At 48.1% G+C, this 20,716-nt stretch overlaps 1 protein-coding gene and 1 pseudogene across 2 annotated transcripts in view; both read right to left on the bottom strand.

The window, feature by feature from the left end:
• Positions 1-259: 259 nt before the first annotated feature.
• The window catches only part of LOC137629082 (dnaJ homolog subfamily C member 17), a 102,969-nt gene continuing 82,512 nt past the window's right edge, over positions 260-20,716 (bottom strand). The window contains exons 7-8 of one of the 2 annotated variants that reach the window (XM_068360350.1): positions 1,100-1,174; positions 260-889 (exon numbers count right to left, since the gene is read on the bottom strand). In XM_068360350.1, the coding sequence (XP_068216451.1) occupies positions 665-889; positions 1,100-1,174 (300 nt within the window). In that variant the 3' untranslated portion in view covers positions 260-664. The remainder of the gene's footprint in view (positions 890-1,099; positions 1,175-20,716) is intronic. The other variant, XM_068360351.1, reaches the window with a different exon arrangement.
• On the bottom strand, positions 12,024-12,142 carry LOC137629876 (5S ribosomal RNA; annotated as a pseudogene).

Here is a 20,716-nt window from a genome sequence, read left to right as displayed (position 1 = left end):
GGGGTGTGGGAAGAAGAACGCGTCCCTCTCACCCCTGAGGGAGAACGATCGTGCTTAGCCAGAACAAATTTTGTTTTTACATGTAGCTATATTAGACTACAGGTCATAAATACTGTGTTTAGACATGCCCTTATCCAGCCAGAAGCTAGTCTCTTTCACCACTGGCCAAAAGATAAGTTTGTTGAATAAGAACATCTTGGTTCAAGCTTTGGGACAATTTGTAACATACTTAGGTCTAGATTGGACATTTTAACATTTACTTTTATTCCTGTCACTTTTGATAGTGTGGGTAGACCATTTGTCATTCAATTTGAAATGACTGCAACAGATTTTAGAAAATAAATATATCCAAACAAAGCTTAACTTGTAATGAATAAATATTGTACGTGTGATAGTTTTTTTCTACATGATTCATACTAAACAACTATAATACTGTAAATATCTCATGAATTTTTAGAATAAATGACCACTAACATTAACATGGACTATTCAAGCTAAAATATCTGAATTTTTCTCAATTAAAACATTTCACAATATCTTGAAGAAGAAAGAAACTACTATACATACTATTTTTTGCATACATTAGTAAAAAAAACTTGATTATAAAATGTAATATTTTAATTATTCTACTTTCTACACCAGAGTATACCAATTGTCCCTTCATTCACTTCATAGCTTCTTCTTTTAAAATTTCTTCTATTAACCGACGGCGTTCATCTTGTCTACGAATATTCATGTCAGCAATTGATTCATAATCATAATTGCCACTTTGATCCTTTTCCTCTTCAGGTATCTCCTTATGTTCAGGTACTTTTGGAGCTTCTGCTTTGACATGAACCACCTCCAAAGGTTTTCCAATTTGTCCTTTTTCAAACTGAACTGCCATATCCTAGAATATGAAGAAGAATATCAAATAAACATCTAGAAAGCCCTCGGTAAAAAAAAAACACTAACAAATTCACAAGAATCAATTATCTAAAATAAAAATCTACACTTTTAAAATTACCATATAGAAGAGCAATAATGTTTGAAAAACTACTATGTACGTAGAATGAAATTTAAGTTAAAAAACCTGAATTAGCATCCAGATTCAATTTACCTTGAAATTCGACTTATTCATCCTTGGGCCAAAGACTGTCACCCAAAAGTCTAATTGAAATCCATCAGTAACAATCTAGGACAAAGAAATCATGTAGCACACAAAGGCAAATGCATAACCTCCATCCAACTTCAATGATTTCAGTAACTATTGTGAAAGAATTATCTAGACTACTGCCATATTTTTAAAACCTCATACAATTGGGTTAATGTATATTGAATGCTGGGAGATAGACCATTGACACATACAGTATAAGTATAAACTAAGAACCTATATTGCTGGAGACTGAGAAAAAGCTGTATAATGTTTATGCTTTACTACTGCTATCAGCACACTGCATAAAAGATTTTTTTGTGGGCAATAAACCACTATGAGGTCAATATGCAAAGCAATGAATGACAAATGTTAAAAATTGTCAGATTTTTAATATTATAAAAATAACTTAGTGTGACCACCAAGTTAGTATTCTTAACTCTCATAGCATGGTTGGCTTGAATGGTTTAGTACTGTTATATCTTACTTGATATACTGTATTACAGGCCCTGAAAAAATGTAATGAATGGAGGATTTGTAAAGATTGAGGATTTGTCCAATACTTGATAAAGATACATTGAGGTTTGAAAAATGACAAATTCGAAGATAATTTGTATTTTTTCTAACCATACAAACCTTAGCTATTTACAGTGGGTTTACCTTTTAGCGCAGCTGAAATGGCGAGCCATTAGAATTTAACGAGGGTGTATTACCCCCGCGCTAGTTAGCGGGGGGGTAGGGGAGTGGTAGCTAGCTACCCCTCCCCCCCTCACACACAGATGAATGCTCACTTTCACTTAGAGGTAGGACTTGTCTTGGGGGACAGGGCTGGTGGGCAAATAAGGGATTTTGACGTAGGAAAAATCTATTTCTGGGCGAGGGACCTGTGCCGCCCAGTGAATAAGCTCCTATTAGCACTTATTCTTAGGTAATTTACTGCTAAATATACCAGAGAAAAAATGTAAAGGAGTGCTAGGTTGACTAGCTCGCTCACCTATTGGTGTCGGTATGGAATTGGGCGTATAATCCAGAGGTCCCGCACCCTTTAGATTCATCCACGACAAAGACCCCCAATAGAGGAGAGCCGTTCAACCTCACTCGGCACCACCAACTCTGCATCCGCTCAGAACCCAACTCCTTAGCACCCAAAGTTTGGGGACTCCAAGGGAGAGGAGCTGGGAGGGTTCACTGGGCGGCACAGGTCCCTCGCCCAGAAATAGATTTTTCCTACGTCAAAATCCCTTTTCTGGGCTTGAACCTGTGCCGGCCAGTGAATATATACAAGAGAAATGTCACCAAACTTGAAAAATAAAGGAAAAAACATAAACACAAGGGAAACACAAGTTACTTTAATCAGAGTTGAGTGCCAAAAACAACTATAAAGGTACCTTAAAAGGAACATAAATCCACTTGGTAGAACAATTGACAAAAAAGGTAAGGTATAATAATGCCGTGAGTGATGATATATACAGATACTCGGGAGTCAAAAATTTAACAAATATAGGAATAGTAACCCGGTGCGAAACCAACGAATACAAATAGGGTATAAATGAGGCAGGTAAGGGGGAGAGATAAAATGACAAGGAATTAACATGTGAGTTACCTGGGGGTAACTACGCTCCCTGCAGCTACCGTAGGAAATTTAAGGGCTTCCAAATGTTTAAGATAGTGTTTCTTGAACACTGACGGTGACTTCCACCCTGTGTACCTAGAAAGATCCGTAAAATTCATGTGGTGAAAAAAGTTCACCGAAGTAGCAACTGCTCTAATATCATGTGCAAGAGGAAAAGAGTCAGGGTTAGCTTGTTTAATAAAATACAAAATTTGTTGCCTGATCCCTTTAATGGTAATGGTACCGCCTTGTTCTCTAACGAATAGAGGCCCGGAGGAGTTAGAGGAAGTCCGGGATAAATAAGACTTAAGAGTAGTAACAGGGCACAGAGACGGATCTTGCGTGAGGGGAACAATTTTCCAGGAGGACCATCTGTTCTGAGGGTCTTCGTTCTTAGCTAAAAAGAATTTTTTAGGTGAAAGAAGGACCTCTCCCGAAGGAAGGAACTCAATATGACCCGGGTCTCTTGACAAAGCTGCCAGTTCAGAAATTCTTGCCCCGGAAGCCAAACTCACAAGGAAAAGTGTTTTCCTGAGAAGGGGAATATAATCACAAGAACTGTTAATGGTATCAGAAGCCAATTTGAGCACATCATTAAGGAACCAGGTAACCAGGGTAGGACGGGTAACCGGTTTCAGTCTGGCACAGGCTTTCGGAATTGAAGCTAACAAAGAGTCGGTTAAGTCTATGTTAAAACCCACTAGGAAGATCTTTTTCAAAGCAGATTTAATAGTGGTGATAGTATTGGCTGCCAGACCTGATTCTAATAAAGTTCTAAAGAAAGTGACTGTAAGGTTCAAGTTCATACAGTGTACGTCTGAGTCTATCAGAAATTTAGCCAACTTTTTAACTGCAGAATCATATTGGCGGATGGTGGAATCCCGTTTATCTGATTCTAGGAACAGGGTGTTTTAAGGATCAATATTGGCACCATGCATGGCCGCAAACTTCATGAAGTCCATAAAGTTAGGGCGCTCTGAATGTTTGAGAAAGCGTACACAACGCGTGTTTGTACTATCTGAGACAGAACCGGATTGGGTATCGGGTGAGGATGTAGTCTCAACTCTCGCAGGAGAGGGTACCAATTGCTCTTGGGCCAGTTGGGTGCGACCAAGGCTACTTGTCCCTTGAAGGATCTCAGTTTGTCTAGAACTTTCAGTAAAAGATTCACCGGGGGAAAGAGATAAATCATTTCCCAGATGTCCCAATTCTGTGACATGGCGTCTGTGGCGTAGGCCTGAGGGTCTAGATTGGGAGCCACATACTCTCAATTTGTGGTTGGACTCCGTGGCGAAGAGGTCTACTTGGAGACCCGGAACCCGAGAGAGAATCCACCGAAATGACTTTTGATCGAGTGACCATTCCGACTCTAGAGGGGAGGTCCGGGACAGGGCGTCTGCAACTACGTTCCGGACTCCCGCCAAGTGGACAGCTGAAAGATGCCAATGGTTCGAGGCTGCTAGGGAGAATATATCTACTAGAACATGGTTCAGAGGCCCTGATTTTGATCCGCCTCTGTTGAGGCAGCGGACCACCACTTCGCTGTCGAGAACCAGACAAAGGTGTTGTCTCTTGGATGGAGAGAGACGTTTCAGGGTTAGTAGAACTGCCATGGCCTCCAGCACATTGATGTGAAATTGGCGGAATAAGGGAGACCAAAGACCTTGAACTTTTTTGTGCTGAGAATAGCCGCCCCAACCTGATAGGGATGCGTCCGTGTGAATGATTAACTTCGGAGGCGGAAATCGAAGGGGAACTGACTTTGACAGATTGTTGGCCTTTGTCCAAGGTAGAAGTCTTTCCCGGAGAATGGGAGGAAGGCGGACTTTCCTGTCCCGGAGCTTCCGATTCGCCCTCGAACGCCAGACACGATTGATATCTTTCAACTTTGCTTTCAGAAGTAGATCCGTCACTGAAGCAAATTGAAGGGACCCTAGGATCCTCTCTTGGAGTCGTCTGGAACTCACTTTGTCTTTGAGAAAGCGTTTGGTGTTCATTGCAATCTCTAACCTCTTGGGTTTGGGAAGACACAGAGTGTGAGATATAAGATTCCATTGCAGGCCGAGCCATTGGAACTTTGATTTCGGAAGAAGACGGGACTTCTTGAAGTTGATCTGAAAGCCTAGAGATTGAAGGTATTGGATGACTTTGTGAGTGGCTTTTAGGCAATTTTGGGAGGTGTCTGACCAAATGAGCCAGTCGTCCAGATAGGCTACTACTTGAATCCCTTGATTTCTGAGTTCCTGAACAGCAACTTCTGCTAACTTTGTGAAGATCCTTGGGGCGATGTTGAGCCCGAAAGGCATCACCTTGAAGGAGTAATTTTTGTTTCCTGGGCGGAAGCCTAGATACGGACGGAAGTGTCTCGCTATCGGAACGTGATAATAGGCGTCTGTAAAATCGATAGAGGTGGTGACGGCCCCACGGGGAAGTAAGGTCCGCACCTGCGAGACGGTAAGCATTCGAAACTTGTCGCATTGAATGGACAAGTTGAGAAGGGATAGGTCTAGAATCACTCTTCTCTTGTCCGAATCCTTCTTCGGGACACTGAACAGCCGACCCTGAAACTTCAGGTGTTTCGTTTCTTGTATGGCGTTCTTTTGTAACAGGTCCTGGACAAACTCGACTAGGTCCGGAGTGGAATGCTGATGAAATCTGTTCGGTGGAGGAGGTCCTTGAATCCAACTCCACCCCAGTCCCTTGGAGATGATACTGAAAGCCCAGGGACTGAACCTCCATTTGTTGCGGAAGGCATAAAGCCTCCCCCCTACCCGCTGCACCTCAGTATTGGCTTGAGGAGTTGCCTCCACGTCCGCCTCGGAAGTTCTTTCCTTTGCGAAAGAATCTACCTCTACCTCTGTTCTGGTATGAACCACGGTGGTAGCCTCTACCTCTGTTATAACCCTGGGAAGAGCCTTGAGCCTCATAAGATTGGTTAAAGGCTGGAGAGGTGGTGGAGGCACCGGGAAGCTGGCTCTTAGGGAGCAGAACGGTGACGTAGTCGTCCGAGGAAGGAGCCTGAGAGGTGGAAGGCTGTGCAGGAACAGCCGGAGATGGTGGGAGAGGCTGCCGGAAAACGGACGAGTTACTTTGCTGTTGCCGGAACTGAGTGGAGGTATACGGGCGGAGCTTCTTCCTACCACGGGCTTGGTAACTTGCGGGATCATATTTCCGCTTAGGAGTCAAACCCCAACGGGCTTTAAGGCTCTGATTAACTCTTGTAGCTTCCGTCAAGACTTCCTCCACAAGATCCTCAGGGAAAAGATTTGGACCCCAACAAGAGGACCGGATAAGTTTATTCGGTTCGTGCCTAATAGTCGCCTCAGCCAGGACGTGTTTGCGGCACCTTCGTTTAGCAAGAGCAAAGTCATATAAGTCAAAGTACAAAGACTGCAAAGTAGCCTTATTGAGAGACTTAAAGATACTCTCAGTATCATAAGTTAAGGCTATCGACTCCGTAGAAGTGGCCAAGTTCAAGGTTCGACCAACACGTAGGCGGGAATCATACTCCTGTTTAATAAGGGATTCCGGGAGACGGGGAAGCCGTTCACTAAAAATTACTGACGCACAGTCCTCTGTCAGCTTGCCGGAAGTAAAGGTGGTATGGACATTGTCCCAACACTCATTATCTGAAGGAAGAAGGAGGGAGATCGGATCTACCTCTCGGATGGGAGGCAAGGGCTTCTCCTCCAGAGCGTATTGAAAGGCAAGCTCTGCAATCTTAGTGACGCATGGAGTCACGGTATTCTTGTCCATTAGGAACATTGTAAAAGCACTTTTATGAGGCGTCAACATGGTATTGGTGCAACCTATGTCATTTAGAAACCTAGCCCAAACAGATTGGGCTTGTTCCTTTGGGAAAATGACGGTCTCTTTAGGGACCTTATCCAGCCGAACCAGAGCTTCCTCGGTAAGCCTGGCATAACCATGAAACGGAAATGCGAGACCAGGAGGAAAGAATTCAAAATCCTCTAGTGGACGAGTACCAAGACCTTTCAACGTTAACATCCCGTCTGAGAACGGGGAATGAAGAGCCATGCGCCAAGGGTTATTCTTGGTAAACGGAGGAAGCTTAGAGGCATCCGGGATGAGAGAGCTTTGAACTCGCTCCGGAGCACCATGCTCTAATGCCCCAAGTCTCTGACCAATGTTAGAAAACATCGAGTCCATCTTGGCCTGCATTTCTGACACAATCTTAGATTGCATCTCCGACACAATGCGAAGCATGGCTGATTCAGAAAGGCCCGGGTTATGAGCAGAAGTGGCGGATTGTACTCCCGGGTCGTGAGACTTAGAGGAGGAGCCGGAAGCCTTAGATGATGGGTCTGTATTCGTTTTAGAACCATGGGAAGCCTTGTGGGGCTTACGAGCTTTTGGCAAAGTTCTAGATTTAGATTTATCTTTGGGGGGAACCGGGTGTGATCGGTGAGACGAATCGCGGTCCCCAGAAAAACCATGGAAAGAAGAGAGATCAGATGAAGAAGAAAGAGCGGGGCTGAGGATAGGAATCTCAGCGCCGGTAACACCTGCCTCACTTACCACCCTACCTGCATCCGGATCATCCAACAACATGGGTTCCACGTCCAAGTTCAAGGAGGCAACATTGTCTTCCAGATCTCCGGGGGCATCAGACGTATCCTGATCTTGATCCTGATCGATGAATCCCGAAATAGTGGCATCAATGTCGGCAATGATGGGTGCCGCAACAGCTCTAGCCACAGCGGCTGAAGACTTAGCATTAGGGTAAATCATTGCACAGTAGTCTTCAGAGAGGACGTAAGGCTGCTTTGATTTCACATTTCGGGCAAATCCCCCAACCCACACTTTCAGTATGGCCCGAGCCGCAGTCTTCTGCTCCGGGGATGCCTGAAATAATAGTGGGAATTAAAGAAAGGAAGAGTCCCGGAGGTCCTTTAAAGACCATAGAAATCTTACGAAATAGTGTATGTATACCAAATAAAAGTAAGAATAATTAGAAAAGACAACATAGCCAACGGGACTCACCGAATCGGATCCAAGGGTGGTAATGAGGTCAAAACAGACCATACAATTATCAGGATGCCAGACTACGATGTCTTCCAGCTGAACTCCGCAGAGGGCGTGAGACCTACACACCGTATGGCCACAAGGCTGGTGAAGAACAGCCGCACAGGCCGTCGTCTGACAATGAACCATCTATAAAAAGAATAGTATATGAGAAACTGTAATTCTCTTAAGTAGGGGCGGGTCCGGAGGACCCGGGACTAAACATAAGTCTAACTTAAGACTAGAGCTTAACTGTAATACTCTTAAGTAGGGGCGGGTCCGGAGGACCCGGGCCTAAACATAAGTCTAACTTAAGACTAGAGTATAACTATTCATTCCGGACGAGCCGGGATCATAAAGAAGGATGCAACAAAGAATTAACACACATGGTGTCTGACTTCCCGGAGCGAGGTTAAGCCCCGGACCGGGATATATAAAAGTACATCCATAAACTAATACATATAGGAACTCCGGGGTAGTGATCTGTCATATATAATCATAGTAACTGTTATAAAATAAGGGGGGGGGGGCGGAACCGTAGATAAGAACCACCAACAGAACCCAGAGGGTTTCGTATAACATAATTAAAAGTGTGATAGGTGAACATTATAAAATAGGGTGCACCGGGATCCTACTCTGTTGACCGGTGGCCAACCAGTCTAGACAGAGACAAAACCACCGGGACACCCGGAGAGAGGACAAAGTCCATAAACACTGAACTACCCCCTCTGTAGGAAGGGAAGGCAACGGTCCCCTAGGGGAGGGGGGAGAGAAGCCTAGCCACCAACCTAGCGAGAGGGGGAGCTTGGGGGAGGATCACGTGATACGGAGCAGCAGGGCTACCAACTGACGATCCCCAAACACTACCAAAACAGATCATACGGAGTAATAAGCACAAATATTCATTATAAAAGTAATAGCGTTGAAAAATATATAAATATACACATAAAAAATTAGGGCAAGGCATGCGAAATAATGAATAAATCCCGAAGGACAACAACCTGATGGCCGAAGGTCGGCAAGCCACCTACGATACGTAATCTGATATCGGCCCTAAATATGAACCACAAGGGCTCTAAATGCTAAATAATGAATATCCACTATAAAACATATAAAAAATTAAACTGATAATAAAAATAATACACTTAGTAACACCGCGAGTGAAACTAAAAGCTCTCGAAACAGGAGTACCAACCGTAAGCGGAATCGAGCAAGACCGAGATGATCGAAGAGAATAAACTCTTATAACTTAAATATTAAACGATCTAGATTGCTCAAAACACAGCAAAACATAGCTTGGTACTTAACTTAGACGGTGTCTCCTGGGAAACCGATGTAGAAGCCATAATCCAAGGAAAATAAGGCAAAAACACGAGAGCACAAACTAGCGGGTTACCACACAGGCGTGCTAAAAAGGAGTTGAGTTCTGAGCGGATGCAGAGTTGGTGGTGCCGAGTGAGGTTGAACGGCTCTCCTCTATTGGGGGTCTTTGTCGTGGATGAATCTAAATGGTGCGGGACCTCTGGATTATACGCCCAATTCCATACCGACACCAATAGGTGAGCGAGCTAGTCAACCTAGCACTCCTTTATATTTTTTCTCTGGTATATTTAGCAGTAAATTACCTAAGAATAAGTGCTAATAGGAGCTTATTCACTGGCCGGCACAGGTTCAAGCCCAGAAATGTGTAAATAGCTAAGGTTTGTATGGTTAGGAAAAATACAAATTATTTTCGAATTTGTCATTTGTTCCGTAACCGAAATACAAACCACGCTATTTACAATGGGTGACTTACCCATTAGGTAGGGTGGAAAGTCCCCAGCCATACTGGCTTTGGCTTTACCCGGGGACTCAGAATCCGAGTGAGTCGCACTCGAGAAAAGGAGTTCCTGCACCTCACAAGCTCCTTGCTCCGCAAGGAACCGTGTGGCCTACATAAGCTTGTGTGTGAAGGAAGAAGTGTGACCCATCCTAGGCAGTTGACCTGGAGTTCCAGAAGGAACTCTGGGTTAGGACGTTCCCAATACCACCTCGTCAGGGTATGGGGGACGTGACAGTATTGACTCAATACTCGGAACACAAGGAAGCATGGTTTACCTGCAGAGGTTCGAGGTCAGCTATGCAGAGACCAGGATGCTGCCTCCCCGTAGAGGGGATGAAGAAGAAAGAAATAAGGGCCAGACATACTTCTTTCGTTCATGCAGACTAAAACCTGATAACAATGCCCTCAACCTTCTGCTACCTGTCCAAAAAGGAGCCTGAGGTTAGACCAGCTGTTGTGTAGCCACCACAGAGCGATATAAACGGGCTGCGAAGGTCATTAGATGCTTCTAGACTCCAGCTTGTAGCACCTGCGTCACAGAGTAGTATTACTCGAAGGCCAGGGACGTTGCGATGTATCCAACATCGTGCTGTAGGGCGACGTGACGGGGGAGGGTCTGGAGACAGGTCGAGATGAATGTCCTTGAGTCCGGGCTGAAGAGGTATACTGGTGACTCTCCCCCCATGTCCTCCTTGTGCTCCCAAATCGGCTGCAACTGAGGACAAACTGCAGCTGTTCCCAAAGTTAACCTCTCGATTCCTTTACTGGCAAGAAAGAGAAGGTCTTGGGACATCAGATACAGAATGGAGACTCGAAATCTTGAAGGAATTGGACCGAAGGGCCGGGACCCCCAGATTCTGAGTCTAGCCAACAACTCAGGAGCGAACCTGAATGTTGCCTTCCCCTCTTCCTTAGAAAGGGGGAGTCGTACGAGACCAAGAAGATTGCTTACACACTGGCTGTGGCCAGAGTGAGCAGGAGACCCAAGGCGGAATACAATCCGAGGCCTGTCGTAAAGGGTCTTGAGAAAATCTCTTAAAGGACTAAAAGTCCAAGCCATGCTCCAAGTTGGAGGTCTTCCTCCGACTAGGGCAGGGACGATCGTAGCTTCGCATGAGCGAGGAAAGATCCAGCGGGCAGGAAAAAGTTATTCCTTTAAGCCTGAAGGTCAGGGAAAGGCTGAGCGACAGGCTTCATTGCCGAGAGCGGAAAGGAGTTTCCTCCCGCCGAAAGGCAATAAGACCGTTATTGCTGGAGAAGAGGCCTCAAGGGAAGAGGTATATCTCCCACGGCACCAACCACCTTAGACTCTTCACTTTGCCTGGAAGACCCCTGCGGATGACTATCGCAGATGACGCGACCTCCATACCGCGACTGTAGCGGGTTGTCTCTTCTTGAGGAGGAGGTGTAGTGTCTCCAGGCATGAAGCCGAAGCGACGCCCCGGTTCGGGAGAGATGTCGCAGTGTGGTTATTTGAGTAGTCTGCACCGTGGGAGAAGCTCTCCCGGGAGTTCCGTCAGGGGAAGCAGAGGGTCCAGAAACCGTTCTGCGCATAGTCCCAGTGGAGCTCTCCCATTGAAAGGTTGACAGACAACCTGGTCTTGTTGAGACCCATTGTCCACAGACAAAAAGGAGGGAAGACGCAGGCGTCGAAGTTGTCCCACCATCACCGGAATGCATCTTGCCAGAGTCTCGGGGTCTGAGACTAGGGGGAAAAACAGCGGAAGCTTGAGGTTCCAAGCTGTCGCGATCAGGTCCCCCAGCCCAGGACTTCCTGGTTACCCAAGGTCAAAGACCCCCAGGTACACTCTCTCTACGAGGCTCTGCTCGAATAGTCGGAGAGAACATTCCCCTGCCTGGAATGAGAGAGCCGATGGTGGTATTGAGAGAATCTCAATCATCCTGGTATCTCTACTGCAAGATGTGAAGGTGTGAAAATGCGTCCCCTGCTGGTTAGAATACGCCAGAATCATGAAGTCGACGCGCACGGGGCGACTCGGCAGGAGCTGTAGGATCTATAGAGGGGCCAGACTAAGGCCCCTAAGCCTGCCTGAATGATGGAGAGGTATCCTTCAGGTCTTGACCATAGGCCTGGACCAGAACATGCCCCCCCCTTTCCTTTGACGAGTCCGAGAACAGCATCAAGAATGTGGGGAAAGGACGAGAATATCCACTACCATCAAGAGGCTCCATAGGTCAACACCCATAGGGGCCAGGAAGTCCGGTTAAACGTTGCCTGAAGCCACCGGAACTTGGACCGCCCCACATGGAACTTATCCTGAGGCGACCGTTCGGACTATAGACGGGTCAATGAGGAAAGGAGAACTAGTAAACGTTCCAAGGTAGGGCTGAAAGCTCTGCTTGACTGAGAACAGGTACTGCGACTCTCCTCAGTCTTGCCACAGTCAACTGAAAGGAAGGCTCGGAGGATGTGGTAACAGAATCTGGCGTCCCCAGGTGGTCACCCATCCAAGTACCGACCAGACCCGACGTTGCTTAACCTCGCTGGACGGACGAGAAGCAGGGTTTCCAACGTGGTAAGGCCGTTGACTCAATATCATGGCCAGATACTCCAGATGTTGAGGCAGAAGAAGAGAAGGCGCCAAGCAAAATACTGTACCATGAACCCACACTCATGGTAAGCATCCGGAAGCTTGTCCCGGCGCTGAAGAAGGTCGAACCCGAGCCTACCAGAGTTGACCAGCCCTCCAAACAGCAGAGGAGGCGGAAGCCTGAACCTGAGCGGCCATGAGGAAGGCAGGGAGAGTTCTCTGGGGAAAAAACCTGCTATGCAACGGCGGGATAGCCACACTGCATCATAAGCAGGAATACTTGCAGTCTAGGCTGAATTCGACGAGCTCCCTGGAAGATGGATGGAATGGAAACTGAAAGTACCCGTCCTTCCGATCCAGGGTTTAAGGATTCCTGTCGCCTCGTTACCAGTCTGATCGATTCTGCTGTTCTACGCTGGCCGAAGTTTGTTCGACAAACTTGATCAGGGCTGAGAGGTCGACTACGGAACTCCCCTCTCAGATCCTTCCTTACAAGAAAGGATCGACTGAAGAGACCGGGGGTGAAGCCGTCGATGATCCTATGGAAGACCTTCGCCTAACGTATGGATCATTCTGCCCAACCGGGCAACTCTTGCTGACGCTATGGCATAGAGGTTCAGAGACACTGAATTCGCTGACAGAGACGGCAGGCGCGATATTCTTGGCTGATCACAGAGATTGTGCGGGAATGGGCATCGGAAAGCTGTCATTCGGATGAGTAACCTTAAGCATCCTCCCAGCGAAAAACCTGCAATCCTAGAGTTCGTGAACTCTGCCGCTCCTTTTAGGACTATGCCCCCCCGAGGGAGCCTCCCGTGCCCTCTGTTCCTGACAGGAGGAAACTGCAATTGGACACCTTGTCCCAGCTGTCGTAGCCGATAACTTAGGCCGACGTGGTTGAAAGAAAAGGGCGCTGGAGCCCTGCAGAGTCTGGAAGAAAGCGCCTTGGAGGAGTGAAAACGGAAGTCGATTTCCTCCGCACAGCCGCTGTCTAAGTCTATGTCCTTGGGCACAAACAAACTCTTCTCAAGGATGGAAGGGTGTCTGAGGTCATCGACCTCCACAGATGAGACACCCGAAGGAAGCCCTCAGTCAGCGCGTCCAGATGGTACAACATCGAGCTTGTCCGCAAGTTAGATACTTAACGACGAAAGGCCAAGGTGCCTGAGCTCGAGAGGAGGAAAGTACCCATGATCTTCCTGTAGCTTCCTTGAACCAAACCTCGGGCCGTAACCGAGGAGGGAAAGGACCTGGTAAGTCCCCAGAGGAAGGGGTAAGCAGTCACCCCTTGTCCGATGGAGAAATCTCGAACGGAAAGCCCCCCCGCCAAAAATCCTTCCAGGGAATGACGGGGAAGGGCTAACCCAGGTTCTGGAAAGAGGAGTGTTGCTCAGATCTCCCTGAAGTTTCTCCTATTCTTGCAAGTGCCATGCTCTGCGTTTACGGGGTGAGGCCGTATTCTGGAAATACGCTCCAGAAGGACTCGCCAGGCTGGCCATGCTGCGAAAACCACAATGGGAATCGTGGTCGCAATCGCCCTGGAGCTCGCTTGATGGTAATTCAAAGATTTGCGCGTGGGCGAACGTGGAAGCGCCCATGCGCGGTAACGCAGGAACGCAAACGAAGGTGAGCGAAGGAGCGCAGAAGGAGGGAGAGCGTGGTAGGAAGGGCGAGAGCTGGTGGTCGGCGAGCGATAACCCATAGACGAGCAATGGATACTGCAAGAAATAAGCCGACGTTTGTGCAAAGAAACACTGTAGGTTCGAGCGACAGAACACCGTCGGTTCGCGCGACGGCGTGCGACGGAACACCGTCGGTTCGCGCGACGGAACACCGTCCGTCCGCGCGATGGAATACCGTTGGTTCGCGCGCGGGCGAACATTGGAGAGCATGGGCGCGGACGCGCATGAGCGTAGACGTGCAGGCACGTGAGCGTGTGGGCCGCAGGCGAATGATCGCGCGGGCGCGCAGGCAAGCGGTCGCGCAGGCGAGAGGTCGCGCAGGCGAGAGGTCGCGCAGGCGAACGGTCGCGCAGGCGAACGGTCGCGCAGGCGAACGGTCGCGCAGGCGAACGGTCGCGCGGGCGCGCAGGCGAACGGTTGCGCGGGCGCGCAGGCGAACGGTCGCGCGGGCGCGCAGGCGAACGGTCGCGCGGGCGCGCAGGCGAACGGTCGCGCGGGCGCGCAGGCGAACGGTCGTGCGGGCGCGCAGGCAAACGGTCGTGAGGGTGGGCAGGTGAATGAGCGCGAGTCCGAGGCGGCGAACGCAAGCGTTAGCGCGATGACGAGGAAGACCGCTGGCGATATGGATCAACAGGCGATCGGTGGTGAGCTGGTGAGCGCTAACGCGCAGGTTGGCAATGGCGAGTTGTGGCATGCCGACGCGATGGCGAGCAGCATGCGCAGGTGAGCAATCGCGCGATGGCAAGCAGCATGCGAAGGTGAGCGATCGCGAGCAGCATGCGCAGGGGGGCGATCGCGTGATGGTGATCAGCATGCGCAGGTGGGCGGTCGCGCGATGGCGATCAGCATGCGCAGGTGGGCGGTCGCGCGATGGCGATCAGCATCCGCAGGTGGGCGGTCGCGCGATGGCGAGCAGCATCTGCAGGTGGGCGGTCGCGCGATGGCGAGCAGCATCCGCAGGTGGGCGATCGCGCGATGGCGAGCAGCATCCGCAGGTGGGCGATCGCGCGATGGCGAGCAGCATCCGCAGGTAGGCGATTGCGCGATGGCGAGCAGCATCCGCAGGTGAGCTAGTAGCTGGCGAACCATGTTCCTTCAGAAGTGTTGGAGAACGTTGGCGTGCCGGCTGTAACACACGCGGGCGATCCGGAGATCGCCGAGAGACAGGTGATCGCTAGCGAGCTGATGATCGCTGGCGAGCTGATGATCGCTGACGAGCAGAAGGCTACGCGTGGAAGCCTGCGCATAGAAGAGGAGTCCTTGACCCCGACCTGAACCGAAGTTCTAGATCGCGAGGACGAACGTGGGCGCACAGGGCGCGTAATAGGAACCAACAGGAACAGCAGGGATGATGATCATGAGAGCGCTGACGAACAGGAGAGCGCTGATGAGCAGGAGAGCGCCGATGAGCAGGAGAGCGCCTGTGGGCTAACACTGAGCAGGAGCAGGAGAGAACACAGCAGAAGGGCGCGCAGGGGAACCCTGACACGCAAGGGAAGAACCCCCGTGGGAGGCAACCCTTTGCCCCGAAGGGATCGTTGTCCGTCGGGAGACTGATGTCCGTCGGAAGACCGTTGTCTGTCCGCCGGGAGACTGATGTCCGTCGGAAGACCGTTGTCCGTCGGGAAGACCGTTGCCCATCGGAAGACGAGATCAGACTGCTGTCCATCTGCACCAAGGCGGAAGATCGAGAAAAAGGAGTTGTAGGCTGCAAACGGAGATTCAAAAAGGCGCCTCTTAGCACCCTTATAGGGAGATGAGAGGCCCTTACGACGAGGCGGACGGTGGGCCTTACGGCGAGGGAGACCAACAGCAACAGCAACAGAAGAAACCTCCGAAGAGAAGTCTCTATGAGTGTACTCTCTCGCGAACAAAAGAGAAACACTTCGTAGAAGAGACTGGTCAGCCAGTGACCTAAAAGGAGCAATCCTCCGAAGAGGAGCTCCTGCAGCTGCCCAGCCCCTTGAGCGAAACTGCAGGTGTGATCGCTCAGCACCAAGAGCATAGTCGCATGAAAAAAAGGCAAGAGAAGAACCCCCCCAAAAGGGGAAAAACTCAAGCCTGGACAGGAAAAACTTCCCTCGGAAGGAAAGTTACCCGCCCAAGGAGGCAAGCCTCCTGAGAGTTCTAAAATGAACTGGAGAGCTGTCCGTCGTCACGGGAGTACTTCCAGTAGAAGGAGACACGCCCCTGACGAAACTACAAGGGGGGAGGCAGCAACAGCCGAATCCCCAGGCCTCAACAAGACAGCTCACACCGTTGCCATATTACAGAAACGAACTAGATTGATAACTGTAAAAAAAAAAAAAAAAAAAAAACATTAGTACACATTCATTCCCCCGGGAAGGCTCCGAAGAGGAATCCCGAGGGAAAGGAAACAATTATTACACAACAGGCACGTGCCCTCACAACCACTTACACTCACGGAAGGAGAGCTGTAACCAAAACAGAATTATAGCAATTATAATTATGTAACTATGTAATTATGTAATTTAAAAATGAATGAACACTAAAGAAAGAACGAAAACCCCGAAAGGAATCGTTCTATAAGCTGAAAAAAAAAAAAAACTACAATTAGATTCATAACTAATTGAGACAAACGTACGGCGTAGCAACCCCCCCACACGGAAAGGAAGCTACAAGGGCGTAGTAACACGTAGTAAAAGGGTGAACGACCTCAAGAGAGAGAGAGAGAGAGAAAGACATAAGTCAAACTCGATCGCCACCCATAAAATTACGCCGTGGTGGCCTAACTGCCGAGGACTCCACGTAGATATCGTACACAACACACACAACTCTGAAAAGGAAACTTACTGATTTCTATACTCAAATATATATACAAACATGAAAACATGTTTACATATATATTGAGTAAATGAAAAGGAAGCGATTAAGTAAAGACAAAACAAACAATGGCTGCCAAGAGAGGACCAAGACAGAGACGTCTGTCACAGTCCGAGCCAAAAGTGAAAGTGAGCATTCATCTGTGTGTGAGGGGGGGGAGGGGTAGCTAGCTACCACTCCCCTACCTCCCCGCTAACTAGCGCGGGGGTAATACACCCTCGTTAAATTCTAATGGCTCGCCAATTCAGCTGCGCTAAAAGGTAAACCCATTGTAAATAGCGTGGTTTGTATTTCGGTTACGGAACAACTGAAAAATAGTGAAAATAAGCTCAATTGAAATCTTGCTTTGCATCGTCTACATTCTAGGATTAGGACATGTGGAATATTCAATAAATACACATCTGCCAAGCAAGTGTGAGTGATCCAAAGAATGGATATCATTATTTTAATGTGGCATTCTTTTTTTAATGAAGAACATCCCATACCAACTCAGTTTCATCTGATTTGATTAATTATTGTCATATCAATTATTCTACAAAGTCTGCAATTTATCTAATGTGATTGATTTTAGCGACAGCAATGAATCACTAACGGGAGATATGACAAATTCGGAGGTAATTTGTATTTTTCCTAACGATACAAATCTTAGCTATTTAAAGGGGTATTACTTTTGGCGAAGCTGAAAGTATGAGCCATTAGAATTTAGCGAGGGTTAACTAACTATCCGCTAGTTAGCGAGGGGTAGCTAGCTACACCCCTCACTCACACACCTACGATTGAGCTTCACTTTGCTTGGAGGTAGGACTTTGACGAGGGGCAGGGTTGGTGGGGAAGTATGTATAAATAGCTAAGGTTTGTATCGTTAAGAAAAATATAAATTACCTCCGAATTTGTCAGTTATTCCGTAACTGGAATGCAAACTAACGCTCTTCATAGGGGTAATTCGCCCATTAAAAGGGTGGATGTCCCTGCCAATCAGGCTTTTTGGCCTTACCTGGGGTACTTCCTATTGTGCAGAGTTTTGTGCAAAAATAAGGAGACCCTAACACCTCACTAAACCATAGGCTCTGTGTGTGATACAATAGCAATGTGACTGTCAAGGTAAAGGTTATTCCGAGACTTGTAGGAAATAACTGAAGAGACCGAGACATTCCCAATACCACCTTGCCAGGGTATAGTGACATAACAGTATTGGAACAATATTAGGTTACACAAGGGAGCAATTAGTTTGAGGTCAGCTTGTGCAGAGGATCCAGGATGCTGATTTCCCAAAGAGAGGGGAGGATGAAGAAAGGAAATGAGCCTGACATTCCTTTTCATTCACTCAGACTAACACCCAGGTAACCAGTGCCCTAAACCTTCTGCTACTTGTCCAAAAAGGAGCTTGAGGTACTAAACCCGCTGTTGTGCTGCCACCACAGGACCGATAGAAGATGTTCCGAGGTTCCTGTGTGTCACGTCTTGCAGGTAGTTGGCGGTGGACGTAGTTAGGCATTTCCACTCTCCCACTTTCAATACCTGCTTCACAGAGTAGTTCGTTTTAAAGGCCAAAGACGTAGCTATGCTCCTGACATTGCAGGCTCTGGGACGAAGTGCTGGAGGAGGATCGGGATTCAGGGCAAGGTTAATGACCCTGCAAATCCATGCGGAGATTGTGTTCTTTGTATTACTCCTCTTGTTTCTACCCATGCTGATGAACAGTGAGGGCACTCTGGGCCAAGCTGCTGCTGTTCTCTTGAGCTAGCGCCTCAAACACTTTACTGGGTATAGTGACAGATGATTTGAGTCGTCAGTTAAAGAGCGGAGACTCGTTATCTGGAATGAGTTGAATCTTGGATCCGAAACCCCCGGATTTTGAGTCTTGCCAACAAGCTCAGGGACGAAACTGAAGCTTACCTCTCCGAATCCCCTTGAATGGGTGACGTCATACAACAGAACATGAAGTTTGCTAACTCGTTTGGCTGAGGCCAAAGCAAGCAGGAATACTGTCTTCCAAGTTAGGCAGCAATCTGTTGCCAGTCATAATGGTTTGTACAGGGATCCTTTTAAGGACCAAAGAACTTAAACCACGTTCCATAGGGGAGGTCTTACTTCTGACTGAGAATAGGTAAGTTCATAACTTCATATGAGGAGGGAAGTTCTAACGATGAGGAAATGCCCATTCCTTTCAGTTTAAAGGCGAGACTCAAGGTTGAGTGATAGCCTTTAAGCACTGAAACCGAAAGATGCATTTCTTCCCTCAATACACGAGGAATTCCGCTATTGCTGGTATTGAATGCATTGAGACCCCTTCCACGGCACCAACCACAGAAGACGTTCCACTTCACCTGCACCTTGAACTGGTATTGCGTGTTGTCGTGTAGGATCCTTATATACTTCCTTGAAGACGAATGGATTGGGATCTGGAAAAATGTGTTATTGAGATCCAGTGTGCACATGAAGTACTATGGTCTTACCACTAGTCTGACTGTGTCTGCCATCTCCATGCTGAAGAGTTTGTAGAACAAACATGTTCAGGGGTGAGAAGTCGATGACGGGTCTCCAGCCTCCAGATACCTTTTTCACAAGAAAGAGTCGACTGAAGAAGCCTGGGGACCAGCCTGGAACCCTTTGGAGAACGCCCTTCTCCAACACAGTATGGACTTCAGCCCGTAGGCCTACTCCTTTGTGGATCCCTTTGCATAGGAGCTCAATGGAACTGGATTCCGAGTCATTGGAGGGAGAGATTGAATGAACAGGACATGATACCCTGAACAAATCACAGGTGATGCGACCATCTCTGCCAGTGGCGTTGCAGGCATATCCCCTCTGGTGGACAAATGGGAGGATTGCCCTTCCTAGCGGGGTTCTCCCCCCTTCCTCCATGTGAGGATTTAGAGCCCTTTTGTTCCTTAATAGGAAAGAGCTTCTTAGACACGTTCTTAGATGAGGTCGTTATCCTAGATGTCGGCGGTTTGGTGGTCTTTAGCTGGTTCTTCTGTGGCGGAGCTGCGCAATAGGACAGAGATGTCAAGGCCTTATGCAGAAACTGCCGCCCGCATAACCTCTTCCATCCTGAAAAGGGAGGAGCCATCAAGATGGGAGTTTCTGAGTCTTGTCATTTCTGCGTGGGGAACATGTCGATGGAAACTCGATTGTACGGGTACCCAACAAGAGGAAAGTTTCCATCGACTTGCTTGTACAGTAGAATCCTTAGACCAATCTTCGGTTCTAACGAGGTGTCCCATGGATCCTAACCGCAGAACTGGCCACGAAGTAGCTTACATGATATACTTTGCTACTTTCTCCATGTTCAGGACCTCAGACACAGAGAAAGGGACTGAAAGCCTGAATAACCTCTCAAAAATAAGACTCCTCTAGAAGGTGCCTCTATGGAAGGATCAAGAGGTAAGGCCGGAAGCGGTTCGTCCAAGACCTCATAGTATCTCCTCTGCTGCACAAACGGTGGTGGTAGGAGTTTAGAGGACGAGCCAGCCCAGAGAGAACTGGAAGAGCCAGTGATCTGGGTTAACGCCCTCTTCCGGCAGCCTTTAACCACTTATACCAAGGCAAAGATGTGCTGGTTTTGGCAGGTCGCCGAGTGTCATATACATGGTCAAGGACAGTGTCCTTGCCCTCTTGAGGGGCTGTTGTAAGGTCAACTAACCAATTGATGGCCTTTATGAAGGCCAAGACTTGCCAGAAGTTGTACTTCGACTCTTTCTGTTCTGCCTCTGTATACTTGATGAGATAGTGACACCCTAACCACCGTCTTGGAGTCCTTCTTCTCTCTCTCCGAGGAGGAAAGAATTCCTCCAGAAGCAATGGTCATGAGGATTCCCCCTGCCTAAAAGAGGGCTGAACTTCTCTTGACGAAGGGACTACAGCTGGGTGTTCTGTCTCCTTAGAGACAGGGCAAAGCTGCAGAGGGACAACTTTTATCAGCGACAGATGGAAGTTTGGCATCAGAGGGATCTGAGGAGATCTCGAACCTCACTTTGTACGAGGATGGAATGTATCTCCCGGAGGAGGAGTATGGTTCTTCTTTCTCCTTTTCTTCTTAATTGT

Source organism: Palaemon carinicauda, chromosome 37, assembly GCF_036898095.1.
Source record: "Palaemon carinicauda isolate YSFRI2023 chromosome 37, ASM3689809v2, whole genome shotgun sequence".
Taxonomy (NCBI): Eukaryota; Metazoa; Arthropoda; class Malacostraca; order Decapoda; family Palaemonidae; genus Palaemon; species Palaemon carinicauda.
The sequence above is the reverse complement of the archived record's forward strand: the minus strand, read 5'-3'. Positions and strand labels throughout refer to the sequence as shown.